We start from the raw sequence: 14,375 nt of genomic DNA, 5'->3' as shown, positions 1-14,375 counted from the left end.
GTATGTTTCAAATGTTATTTTTAAACTTTCTCTTAAACTTGTATATATTACTATAGTATTTTAGTTCATTAATACAACCATTCCATGATTCATAATCTGACCCACTTTAACTGTTTCCCGTTACAGATAGATTCTAAATCTGAAAATCAATCAATCAATCAATCAATCAATCTCTCTCTCTCTCTCTCTCTCTCCCTCTCTCTCTCAGCATGAGCCCTGGAAGCTGAGACATCTCTGCCGGTTTGTTTTTCCCCCAGCCTTGTTATTTTGCTTCTTTCCCCCCCTGCTCTCTCTGTCTGGTTTTAAAAAATCCATTACAGGATGAGCAGATACACTATAGTGAGCCCTGAGAGTCCCTATGTGGCTGACTGCTGCTGCAGAGTGGAGGGGCATTTTCACTTTGGCATGAATAAGAGAACTGATACAGTGGTACCTTGATCTTGTGCATCATTTTTGACTCTTTACTGAGCAAAAAGGGAACAGGACCTTGAGAACTGACAACAGTTCATAGGCTTTGCTGAGGAGCCTTTGTTATGTTGCTAATAGCTACATTACAAACTGCTTTGATAAAGCCTAAGAGGATCATTTGTGGTAGTTACAATGCTCTGCCTCATGCTGATTCAAATTTCCATGTCACTTTTTTATCCTGGAGGCTGACTTTTCCATTACGAGCAAAGATATCCTTATGCTGTGTTCACACCGGGCGCAAATTTTTCCGGCGGCGCGGCGAGTTTACATAGAAAGTCAATACAATTTGCGCGAACTGGGGGGCGGGCGGCACGGGCGTCGCGAATCGCCGAACCCGGCGGCGCGGCGGCCAGGATAAGTAAAAGCTGGAGGTAAAAGGATAACAAATCCAGGATAACTTTTCGCTAGCTCGCTCGAGTAAACCAAACAACCGCAATCACAGATAAAGGGTACCACAATGGTGGCTATCAATTCTACCCAGCTGATCCAATCTAGCTATGAGCGTGTTCATGTTAAAAGGGGAGGTATTTGCACAAAATGACCAATCGCAACCTTAGTATGGGTATTTGGACACGGCCATGCTCCAAGCTCCGTCCACCGCATTTTACACATGAGGAGCAATATTAATGAAATATGAACTATATTATCCAGGCGCAACACAGTCGCTGCTGTCAAAGGCAGGAAGGAAAGTTGACAAAATATTGCCTATGCTGTGAAGGCTAGGCTATCTCTATAATTGGGCCATATATTTGTATGCCATGTAAAGCCTATGCCTATCTTATTCTTTCAGCTGCAACCCTGTAAGCCTGGCAAGGGATGCTTAAATAAAGCAAGTGTAGGTTATAATTTATTTGATTAGTTTCAGGTTGGATCAGACAGTGATGTCTCTATACAAGAGGAGTTTAGAACTCAATATTAAGATGGAAAAAGTGAAGCTTAAGGTGGAGAAGTAGGCTAGCCTACGAAAAGAAGGTATCCTATTTCAGTAGCCTACAGTATGTCATTTATTACCAGGCATGGGTGCTATAACAATTCAACTAAAATTAAGGCTAATTATCTTTGTTCCTATGAATGGGAAGCTAGTCTAATGAATCACAATACTTGAAAATGGAATAAAAAATGTACTTAATTAATTAATTGGTTAATTGGTTCTCCACATCACCAGCCTAGCCTACATGAAACTGTAGCCTAAATGCAAGTGCATATCTTACAGTCTGCGGGACTGTAAATGCATACGTTCGGGCAAAATATAATCTGACAAAGCCATTTCGCAATCTGTAGGCTAGCTACCTTTCATATGATATCAGAAAAAAACAAAGAGGGGTTTGTCGGTCTGTAAAATAACCTCTCACTATTTGCGCACTGAGATTATTTTGCACACGGAAGTTCCACATGCCATTTTCCAAGTGAATTGATCAGTCAGCGGGCAGTGCTTAATACGTTTTGATCCGTAATCTGGAATTTAACCTGCCCCAGAGCAGGTTATCTTGGCAGCATAAGTTACCATGGCGATATAGCATGGGAAAAAGTGATCCACCTTTGTGATACGGATAAACCAGGCTTGAGCCTTAGGCTGGGTTGCACCAACAAGGATTAACTATTAAACTAGGTTTAAACAAGGTTAATCTTTTAATCCAGTTGCACCAAACTTTAAACCTTTAATCCAATTAATCCTGGTTAAATCTAACCCTTTGGTAATCTCAGTTTAACTTCCATTTAAACCTATTAAATTCAAGTCTGTTGCACCAGTAATTCTAATCCCAGTCTAAACCTCAATATTTAAACCACCCCCAGAGCAGATTTATCTCAGTGCTATTGACAACATGGCTAGCTTTGAACATGTTCTGTATATTTGTTGTGCAACATATCAACTGTCCAGTTCCCAGCTAGCAATCATTTGTTCTAAGAATGTTCTAAGAAAGTGAAAAAATTAGCAGAACGTGATGGGAATGTTCCCCAATGTTGTGGGAACATTCCCTGCTAGCTGGGGCTGTCAAAACTAACACTTGTTGTGTTAGCCAGCTATTTTTCCTGACAGTATTATGATCATTCACGAGACAGGAGTGACAGCCTCAGCTACTGTAGCTTGCTTGACATTATTGTAGGTCAGTTAGCAAGCTAGTTTACAGAGCTCTATATTGTGATATTGAGATATTCTCCCCCCCCAATGAATTAATACTTACACTAGTGTTTCATTAACCATCCACAAAAATCGGAGTGAAAATAAATGTTCAGAAGTATTAGAAGATCTTCCCCAAACCAGCTAATTCTGCTAACCATTTCTCATGAGTGTGGGCATGGCAGATCAAGTTTTGATTGACAACTGTGCCGATACCGTTAGCAATACCGAGATGCAAGTGATCTCTCACAATTTTACCTAAACAAAACTCAAAAGGTTACGACAGCTAGCTAATTAGCTAGATAGATTAATTAGCAATGGTGCAAAAGCTTGACGAGCAAGCTGGTTTACTAAGCTGCTTTTTGTCTGCCGTAAAACTGCGGTCTGATCACTCCAGACCAGGCCCCTCATCCCCAGGCCAGAGCGTTATGCTCAGCCCCAGCACAGGCCCTCATCCCTGGACAACAGGGCTAGCTGTATCCGCTGGTGTGTCAGTCTTTGGAACTTCCTGTTTTTTTTCTGCTAGTTAATTTTAGATGTACCAATATTCAAATAACCATATCTTCTTCAAATTGTGCAGATTTTTTTTTAAGTTTACAATTTGCATTCTCATAATCTGTAAATTAGATTGCAAGGTTGGATAAAGTTCCATCATCGGTAAATTGTTGACATTATCAGAATCCATCATGGACACATAAACAAATCCTGTTTTAACCCATGTTTAAACTAGTTTAACAAATCCAGGGTTAAAATTAAGTTGTGCAACACATCTCTGATTAATTATAAAACCGGTTTAAACCTAGATTTACTAAACCTAGATTAAGTCTAAACCAGGATTAATTTAATCCATGTTGGTGCAACCCAGCCTTAAATTATCTCGCTAACCCTGTAATCCTGTTTTGTAGTACAGGGCCCTGTTCCTTCCATTGCTCTGTAGGCTAGTACCAGAGTTTTAAACTGGATGCGAGCTGCTACAAGGAGCCAGTGTAGGGAACGAAGAAGGGAAGTTGTGAGGGAGAACTTGGGCTGGGTGAACACCAGGCGAGCAGCTTTCTGGACAGGTTCCAGGGGTTTAATGGTTGACGCCGGGGCCCCAGCAAGGAGGGAGTTGCATTAGTCCAGGCGGGAGATGACAAGGTCTTGAATGACGTTTCATCAGTGAGGAAAGGTTGAATCCTCCTGATATTCATGCTGTATCAGTGGAATATCGTCAATATCCTCTACCCACCCGAGTCTCCTGTAAAGTGCATGCTAGCAAAATAACTTAATTATACTGTACTACAATGAGGTAATTACAGCAACTTCTGGCTCCTTCACTCTAAACACATGGTTAATTCCCTATCTGAGGGGATTAGCACATTACTGGGATGAGGATGATGTACTGGGTAGGGTGCATGAGATCAGATGGAGAGATTTGCGAGAAAGAAAGGCAGACTAAGGATCAAACATCAGTCTAGGTGCACTATGTTCAAGTATATCCTTCTCAATGGCCTCTCAATCCATTTGTGGAGAGCAACAACATGATGTGTGAAAGCCATAACGGTAATAAATTATGGAACCTTCAAAAAAGTGTCTGATACAGCCTGGTTTTGTTTCAAACTAAAAAACACCCACACTTTTGTAAATGATTTACAGGAAGAGTGAATTTATGCATGTGAAAAGTGATGTTGAGGTGCTCTAAATATTGATGTCTCAGACGATGCTGAGTGATCTGTTGTTGAAAAAGTGGAATATCATGAATCCTTTGTTCTTAGCTAAAGTGCTGAAATGTTAGTCTTGTAAGACCATCCTGATCTTGCAAGCTCACATTCAGTTTCACTCCGCATCTCAATCTGGACCTCTCCCTATCTAGAACTATTCTCCGATTACGTTTTTGACTGGGCCAATCAGGGACTGTGTTCTGACTGCTGTTCTGCCCCCCCCAGTAGAACGTAGGCCCTGATTCGTTCCCGTAGCAAAACAGTCTCCCAAAGCAACAAGCAGTAACGTTATCGTTAGTAGAATAAACACAGCCATACATGCAGTTATTAAAGAAATAGTATGAGATACAACAAGAGTATGCAGAGTTTCTAAGCGGAAAATACGTTTTCGCCATTCTTCACACTGGATCTGGCAACGGTTTTGTGGCTCCCACTGGCTGAAGGAGTTAGCCTGTCAAGGCAAGTACTCCCGCCCACTATAATCGTTCGAGATGGGGGAAGGCCAGACTGATGTACGGAGAGAAACAGAATGTGAGCTCGCTAGATCAGGATGGTCTCACAAGGCTACTGAAATGTGGGAATGATTCATAAAACATAGACCACAGGGGTAAATGGCTGGTGCTCAGTATAGGCACGCCAAGAGATCACCAGGATGGCATGATCATCGAGGGGTGGCGTGGCATGAGATCCAGTGATTATTATGCATGTCTCTGCACGAAGAACAGCCATGGTAACCGTTCAAGCTCACATGGCAACACATGCACACCACTGACAGTGGATAACATCTTAACATATTGTAATTTGCCCAAATAACAAAAATAGAGGTGAATTATGAAATAGAATGGAAATTATTTTGTGATTAAAGGCTGTGCAGTCTGTCTCTGAATCACAGAAAGCCTTCAAGTGCAAGGCCATCATTTCACACTAATGTTACAGTATCTACCTTTAGAAAAAAGAACAAATATATATATATTTTATGTTTGTTAGTTGCATTGGCCAACTGTGGTGCTTTGTCAACCATAAATGATTTCTAGTGCCTACATGTATTGGTGTTCCCTTGCAGCCTTGTTCAGAATGCAGCTTCTCAGATGAGCCTGGGAATAAATTACTGAGATTTCTAAAAGGCGGGGATGAATTGATTCTCATCACTTACTGCAAATGTTTTGTCTACAATTTCTCATCTACATCTCATTATTAATATTTCATTTAATCAGGCTACATACTTTACAGTTCTCCAGTCCGTTTCTCTGTCTGTAGTGCCACCATCCACACTGCACAAAATGATACACACATGGTTATGAATATCATTAAGGTGTGTGGTAAGAGCATCGAGTATGTGCCCGAGAGAGAGAGAGAGAGAGAGAGAGAGAGAGAGAGATGCATTCTTGATTCTTCAAAAATTCCCCCCTATGAGCTTAGCATAAACAATGCTGCATTCTTCAAGGTAATTGAGCATTATACAGTAGGAGGCATACTGTATCAACATCTACATACTCAGGATGAAACCAGGAACGACAAGCATCATTGATGGCTTGCCGTTGGTCTGTTTTTGCACTTTGCACTGGTTGAACTGGTTAAATACTCCTCAGTATAAATACTGGATATACGTAGCTTATCGGCTAAAAGTGGTGGTTATGAGAGGAGTGTGTTTGTCAGTCAGAGGATCCGAATTTGAATCTTGTGTGGGCAAGAGGGTGGAAGGTATTGTATACTGATGAGCAATGCAGTGACACCTGTTAAACACAGAAATATGTTTTACTCCACTCCATTTCCTAAGAGCTTTTTGTTATTCAATACAGTACATTGAAAGAACTATGGGATATCTTAGGACTAATGGAAACCAATAGAAATGTTTTTACACAACGGGATGTGCAAATAGCTTAACTTAGGGCAAATTGCCCAAATTGGATTTCACAATAAATGCACATTGACCCAAATATTCAAGACAAAGTTACACAGTATGCACGCACACGCTACAATGCAGGGGACTGAGAATGCTCTCTTTGTGGTTGTATTCTTGTATGTGGTACAGTATACTAGGTAATATAAACCCTGCCCCTTCTAATGCACTACCCAGATCAAATCACTATTCTATAAGCCTGTCGTCAACAAGCAGCTTAGAACAGAGATGCTGATGACTCCTGTGTCAGTCACTTCTGAATAGAGGGAGCTACTGAAAAATGTTGTTTTGTTACCTAAGGTTTTGTTTTGTTTGTTTGTTTTGTTTGTTGTTTGTTGTTACCTAAGGTATTGCTTTCGGTAGCGTGTTCATTTGTTTATTTGTTAGCAGGATTACGCCCAAACCACCAAACTGATTTTCATGAAACTCGGTGGTGGGGTGTAGCATGGACCACCTTAGGACTCATTACATTTTGGAGCAGATTGGACTCATGGGGCAGATCCACGAATGAAAACAAAACTTTGAGTGAAGCCAGCTCCCTGTGTGGGGGTGCTAGAGACACAAGGTTTGGACTGGGGGGTGCGGGGGGAAAGTCTGGAGTTCACCAAACCACCCTCTGCTGGCTGCGACCCAATGGGGGCGCCAAAGAGCGGCTCAAACAAGGCCGCCCATTCACCTCCATTAATATGGATCATGGCGAAGGTCAACTGCTTTGAATTAGCTAGCTAATGTATGCTCGTAGCTAGAAAGATTACTGCTGTCGGTTCTGTTATATCTACTGTAGCTAGGTATCTGGGATACATCAGAGAGCAGAGATGAAGAGCACCCATTCGGTTAATGTCCTCTAAGTATCACTGTACACTGATGACATGTATTCATGGGCGGAGGTCTGCGCTCTCCGAGTGTCCTTTCTAGTTGTTGTTGTTGTTGTTGTTGTGGTTGTGAGGATTCACCTGTTCTTCCATTATTGTGCAAAGCCCTGTGAGTAAGAAAGTGTAAAATGCCCTTTAAATCTAATTAGGCCTTGTTTTAATCCCCTCTGCATGTCATTGTTAGACAATAAACAACTGAATAATATTTCAAATCACTGCCGGGACATGGTAATTGTTATTGGCTGTTGGCACACAAGGTTGTACTTACAGTACAGTGCTTTCCAGTGGCAATGGAATGCAATTAATGGTCTGTGCACCATTTAGAAAAGGTGATAAAATGGAATATTATGAATGTATGATTGTGTGTTTAAATAAATTGGCAAAAGACAGAGCATGAATTGATAGTGACAGTGGAGAAACATTGCCGCTCTAGACTCCAGGCAAAAATAGAGAGACTTGCACAAAGTAACAGCCTCTGAATGAGAGGACACATTCTACTTTTCTTGAGGCTGTGCCTACTGGCTTGCCTCCAGATGCAAACCATAACTCAAACTGACAGAGTGACCTCTTTCATACACAAATGATGCCAGGACTAGGGCATAGTAATAAGATCAAATAAACCACTCCAGAGTGGGGGGTGTTTGGGGACCATGCAGCTGAGGATTGCTTGAGTGAAAGCATAAGAGCATTTCTGACCACCTTGACTTGTGATGATGACGCTGGACACAATGAATCTAACCTCTGCTCATATTAAAAGCATGAAAAAGACCATAACATATCACCAATGTGAATAGCAAGTTTAGGGAAGTGAAAGGAAAGGAAGTACAAAAAGAAAAAGACAAAAAGAAACAGCTTATTATAATATTAGTATTAGGCTCATTATAACATGCTGGTCTCTCTCAATTATGGAGATTTCTATAAAATGCAAAATCGTTATAAATCATGCAATCCCTATAAAATGCTAATCCTGTTAGCTGCTTCAAATGAAGTGTTTTACAATTTAGTTTGTGGATATAGTGGGACAAGAAAAACAAGGGGAATACTGAGCCTTGAGTCTATTTTAACATGATTTGAGGGATCCAGTTTGGGCATCTAGACCAACCCCCCTTGCATTGCAGTAACTAATGGCTATATAATGAAATAAGGCTGGCTTTTCATTATATTAGAGAAACATCTTATTTGAACGTATCTCTGATTTCAGAAAGATCAAAACATATGCTGTTTTGAGGATTTACAGGCATTTTCAATGTTCAACTGCAAATACAGGGCGGTTGTTTGTCTTCAACTGTTGATGCAGGCATGGATCATGCTATTGATTAGGTATCTGATCATTGATTAGGCTATACATAGTAGATTCAGTCTATTGACTTGATGAAGATCATTTCTGACAAGTAGTAGTGAAAGTAGTAGTAGTAGTGATCTTCTACTAGTAGCCTAGTAGTAGAAGGTCAGTTCTGACTAATAGTGCACCAGCAGTCGTTATGGTAATGGCTCTTTACAGAATGGCAGGTGGAGGCTATCAGTGACACATTGCATTGTTAATTGTCTCATTATTTCCAACTGATGACAAACTCCTTAACATGTAGCGACTGAGCATAGTTTTACATGCATTCAGGCCTCTATGCATGCAGGCCACACGAATCTAGGCTACTGTAGGCAAGCCCAACTAGGCTAATAGGCTACATACCATTCAATTGATTGTAGACAACATCTTCCAGCCGCTCAAGCCTTTGAAGTATGGACTGTCTGTCCACCAAGTTGGAAACTTTTCCATTCCTGGCTCGCAGTCTCTGGTCTGTGATTCGGCCGATCTGTATAAGTTCCTCAGATCGGTCCTGAATCCTGCAGTACACTGAGAATAATATAATTCCCACAAAAACTAAAATGTTTACCGTCAGCAAAGTTTTTATTTTTCGTGCCACTGCCATTAAACCGAAAAGAATAGCCGGGCTGACGCCGTCAAACCAGATAATAGGCTAATCCATTTAGGCTAGTGTGCCGCCTGAAAGAAATGAAAGGCTCACGTTCTTGTTGAATCAACTTTGAGAGACTGGAGACCAGCGGAGCTATCCTTTCAGCACCACGGACCTACGTTTGCAGGCGTGCCGTATAGGCTACAGTCATGGAGATGGAGAATCGGATGAAGAAATTCAAGGTTGACGAGGATACTCAACGATGATGCTTTGTTTTCCTTGCGATCATAACCAACGCCGTGTGCTCAGATATACGCTGATGTAGACGGTAAAAACAGACACTCTACTGTCATTTTCACTACAGCTAAACAGCGTCAGACATACATCTCTATAAGCGAATCTTAGTTTCGGCAAAACATTCTCTGCCATGTGAAAATTGTCAAATCCTAATCCATGTTTTGCTCCATTCTAAATATCACTGCACTATCCCGTATTTGAGAAGCATCCTCTAACACTGCTTTGACATCTCTCAAAGGCGCTGTGGTCACAGGATTCCTTAACAGACGCGAATATATAAAACTGTACGAACAGTTTCTCTTGTCATTCCACAATTGATCGCAGTCGAATATCTAGGTGGCTATAGATAGAAGTTGAAGCGCGTTTTGTCCTCAAACGCTGTCAAACGGCCCCGATGCTCCCGCTCTCTGCATGGTGCGAGCCAGCCCTTCTCTGTTGCCAGCTCTCGCATGCTGCCTTGCCTCCCACCCTCTTCCCTCCCTTTCAGCCTCTCGCAGGAGAGAGCGCTACTGCGTTGTGACGTTTAGCGGCATAATCATGAATATTCAAGACCTGACTCAGGATAAAACAAACATGGATAATAAAAAACGTACGCATTTCAATGGAAACATATATTTGTTCTTAAAATATAAATAGCCTTCTATTTTATAACTTGAGATTAAGCCTACCAGTGGACTAACTACACATTTCAGTGGAATTGTGCACATAAACAATTGTCTTTTCCAAGTGAAAACTGCCATAAAATGCACTTTTAATATAGATATTTTCATATTTAAGAACACATGGATTGTATGGTTTGTTGAAATCAAACTCAAATGATATAGGCTACAGCTGACCAGGTTGATTTACAGTAGCTTCCTCAAGCTTTCCAAAAAATTACAATTTTAACATAGCCTAGGTCTTATATCCACATAGGCCTACACATGGTAGCCCCCATCAGTAACTACACATTAACTAACCTCAGAGTTAATCAGTAACTATCTCATTACCTAATCATTAGTTCCTAAGTAACTACCATAGTAGTCCCCAGTCTGTTCTCTAGTAACCCATCATTATCTACTATACAGTGATGTGAGAGTTAATCAGTAACTACTCATTGGTTCCTCAGTAACTACTATAGTAGTACCCATCAGTAACTACTCATTAGGGGTGTTTCTTGCTGTGTTTCTTAACCAATTGTCTTCAGTGGAGTGGTTGCTAGGTTGCTGTCATTTCACGTAGTCTGGACTGGCCGACCACATGAATCAGCACCATTAATTGGGCAGTAATAAACAAATGACAAGGCTTATCTCTAAAGCAGGGGTCTCAAACTCAAATTGGCTTGGGGCCACTGTTGGTTTCGTCAACTCATAGGAGGGCCACTTCAATGTCAACTTCAACTACTACTAACTATAAGAAAGTGCAATATTTTGGAAAATGTTATTTTTCATTTCCATAACTAGACTCACAACTCAATCTCTAAATGTTGCAAGACTATTCCATAACTAACATTTTCATCATACAAATTCAAACCAGTTTCCATTAATTTTAATATATTTTAACAGTTAGTGCTGCAAATCTTTTTTCCTTACTTTTATTTTATCTTGAATAGCCTACATTTGTACTTTACTCTGTTTTAGCTGCAAGATGCATCACTACTGTAAGCCTGCCCTGGACCTGTACTTGCATTTATTAAAGTTCAAGTTTGTTTCCATTTCTTACCAGACACTTAAATACATGTAGGCTACTACTCTATTTCTTGCCAGACACTCATCTTGAAAGACGGCTGAGACGTTTGCCCTCTCAGCTGTGTGGCTCGTTTTTTCCTCTCGTCTCCCTATGACACTGTTCTCCATGTTTAGTAATGAATAGCTCTTGACATTATATTCCTTTAGAACGGCGACTTTTTTCTTGCATATCAGGCAGGTAGTATTTCCATTGAACTCTATACTAATACTGAAATGTCAATATTTCTTGAAACTGTCTGTGTTCCTAACGTTAGTTCACCATGAAAACAGCCTTTCGGTGGCGAGCTGCATTCCGTTCATTGTTCATAGTCGCGTGCAGATTGATTGCACCTGTGACTGTATTCAGCATTCACCTCGCGCTCTGCATTGTTGGCCTGCCTGCCGGCGCCGTTTACAATAAGTTATTTTGCGGGCCGGATTACATGATATTTCTGACATCATGTCGCGGGCCGGATGGAGTGGTGTGGCGGGCTGCAAATGGCCCGCGGGCCGCGAGTTTGAGACCCCTGCTCTAAAGCCTACATCTGTTGAGTGAGACTAGTCTAGCACTAATCACCTCCATCCCAATGCCTTCCCTGCTTCCTCCCTAGCCACACCCCACAGTGACCTGAGGGCAGGATACTAACTAGGGCCACACTGTAGTAAAAATATTACAAATGTAATAAATGGTTGGAAAGGATAGCCACGCGGGCCCTGTCTTGTCTTTCCCACTCTATCAGCTTTATCTACTCACAGCTGAATGTTGGAATCTTGTCAACAATAAAAGAATCCTCAAAAGAGTGATGGTGCAAAGGTCATTTATTTTTTGCCTTTTCGTTGAGAGCGTTGGTTCTTAGCTTTATCTTCTGTTGGACTGACGATTCGGAGTAGGAAAGCTGGTGAATTCTTGTCCTAAATACAAACAGAGTTTTGGATCTAAGCAGTTTCTGGACTGAGCAAATTCCAAATATTACTTATTTTCCCACCACTTTTATATTCTTTTTTATACTGTTTGTCTCCTCTCTCCTCCCAACACAAATTCTTACACTCATAACGAAGTCAACTAGAAATGGTGCTCAGAGAGCACAGACCTCCACCCCTGAATGCATATCATGGCTCTGTGCATGCCAAAATTGAATGAGTTCTAAATTTAATGAGTTCTAAATAGGCCCATGCTACACCCCTCCACCACAAAGTTTCATGAAAAGCAGTCTGGTAGTTTTAGCGTAATCCTTTAGTCCAACAAATCAATGGAGGTGAATGGTCGTCCAGACCGTGTTTAGGTGGATCGTGGACCCGCCCTGTGATTAGAGATGAATGGGTGGCTGTATTTGGCCAGTGAATGGGTGGGTGTATTTGGGTTGTAAGTTGGCCCATGTTACCCCCCTCCACAGTTTCATGAAATTCGGTCAGGTAGTTTTTGCGTAATCCTGGCTCAAAAAATGAATGGAGGTGAATGGCCGGCAGCCTGGGGACCTGACTTGTGATTCGGATCTTACATTTTCCCTTTACTACTCCTTTAAGGTTAAAAAAAAAAAAAGGGGGAAAAATGAAAGGATTTAACAGACTGATTAGTGGCACACAGTCAATACAAGATTCCTAAATTCACTCATCTCAAAATCGCACTGCAGATTTTACTATCGTTACCATTATATTAATATGAGAGCTAAGCTCATGTTACTGTACACCTTGCTAGCTCTGAAACACACACACACACACATTTGAATTCTTTATTTCCACATTTCAAAATATTTTGCATACAGTAATTCTATTCAGGTTGTGTTGTTACAAGCACGCTTCAGGATGTACACAATATACTTACATGCACATATACACACACACACATATATTGGTGGTATAATGTACATAATAGTGATGTACAGTAAGCATACAGAAAATACAGAACACACATATAAATGCTGCTTTTCCTGTAGTGTCTTAGTGTCCATTGTTTTTCTGAATGCTCTCTCCGCAGTTTGGATAGAATCCATTGATGTTCAATAGGTACAGAGAACGCTGTGAAGTCTGTCGGGCGTTGTCTTACCCACCAGGTGTTCCAAAATCTTGTTGTGGGAAAGCCATGTCTGTTGATAAATTCTTCCACTAGTCAACGCTTGTTTGTAGACAGATTTTATCACCGATACAGCGCACATAATTAAACAACATTTTGCAACTGACTACTATGGCAGGTGTGAGTTATGACGTGTGTGGGTTATGACATGTGTGGGTTATGACGGGTGTGGGTTATGACGGGTGTGGGTTGCTGTGGAGTTAGATGTTTTGAAACGGTGCTCCTACTTGCACCTGCAGCCAAGGCGCAGCAGCCATCTTGCCACACACACACACACAGATTCTGCCTTGGCCATCTTACTCTACTACCTCATTTGAGGCCTACATGCTTCTCAGAGCAGACATAGGCCCCAAGTCGAATCTTTGGATTGGGATTCCCTTCAAAGGCCTCAGGAGACCTCAATCCTTTGACAGCAGCATTGGTTCAAGTCCAATTTGCATTTCTGCAACGGATATTTCAATCTCACTTTCTGAATTTACCCCCCTTGAAACCTCACTCTCAGATCAATGAAAACTGTAAGCCCAACCCTTACACACACACACACACACACACACACACACACACACACACACACACACACACACACACACACACACACACACACACACACACACACACACACACACTTCACACTGAGCCTGCTGAGTCAAGCAAAGGATAAGGGCAAGAGGTCAAATGTTTAATGTGTTGATATCCAATAAACCATTTACTTGAACAAACAACACAACTGTGTTTGTGAGAAAATAATGCTATAAGACAATCCAATGCAACTGCACCTCAAAAAATACTGTAATGTTCCAGCCATTCCCATATTGAGACCACCGCACTAGACAAGTGAGAAGTATCTGGGTGGTCTCAGGAAGTATTGGAGAAAGCCTATTATTTTTGCTATATTTTGGTTACTAGTTAAATCCCACAGCATTATTGTATATAATTGTTTATCATTGGGTTAGTTAGTAATGCCGGTGACTTGAAAGTAATGAATGTATGGTACTTGTGCCTTTAATAGTTCTGAGTGGTGTGATTGTCTCGTGAAGCGCGAGACATGGTTGGTTCCTAGTATTTGGGCCTGGTTGCGGTTGTAATACTGTGATAGTGTGTCAGTGTCAGCGTAGTCTTTTTTCGAGCAGTGCACAGTGCAGTGACCAAGCGCTGCAGAAGGAACAGTTCGATTTAGAAGGGCTGTGGGCAGAGCAGAAGGAGGAGAGCGAGCACCAGAGGCTGCTAAGAGAGGAAGAGTGGGAACGTGAGTTGGAAGAGAGAGAGAGAGCTCTAGCTTAAGCTTGAGAGGATCCGGGCTGGATCACGTGACGCTGAGATTGGCTTTTC

General features: G+C 41.4%; 1 protein-coding gene across 1 annotated transcript in view; it reads right to left on the bottom strand.

Annotated features, from left to right (window-relative positions):
- galnt9 (polypeptide N-acetylgalactosaminyltransferase 9) overlaps positions 1–8,987 on the bottom strand; it is a gene marked incomplete at both ends in the record, with an annotated part of 63,298 nt that extends 54,311 nt beyond the window's left edge. The window contains one exon of the mRNA XM_084457676.1: positions 8,747–8,987. Within this exon, the coding sequence (XP_084313802.1) occupies positions 8,747–8,987 (241 nt within the window). The remainder of the gene's footprint in view (positions 1–8,746) is intronic.
- Positions 8,988–14,375: the final 5,388 nt, after the last annotated feature.

This window comes from Borostomias antarcticus, assembly GCF_949987555.1.
Source record: "Borostomias antarcticus genome assembly, chromosome: 23".
Taxonomy (NCBI): Eukaryota; Metazoa; Chordata; class Actinopteri; order Stomiiformes; family Stomiidae; genus Borostomias; species Borostomias antarcticus.
The sequence above is the reverse complement of the archived record's forward strand: the minus strand, read 5'-3'. Positions and strand labels throughout refer to the sequence as shown.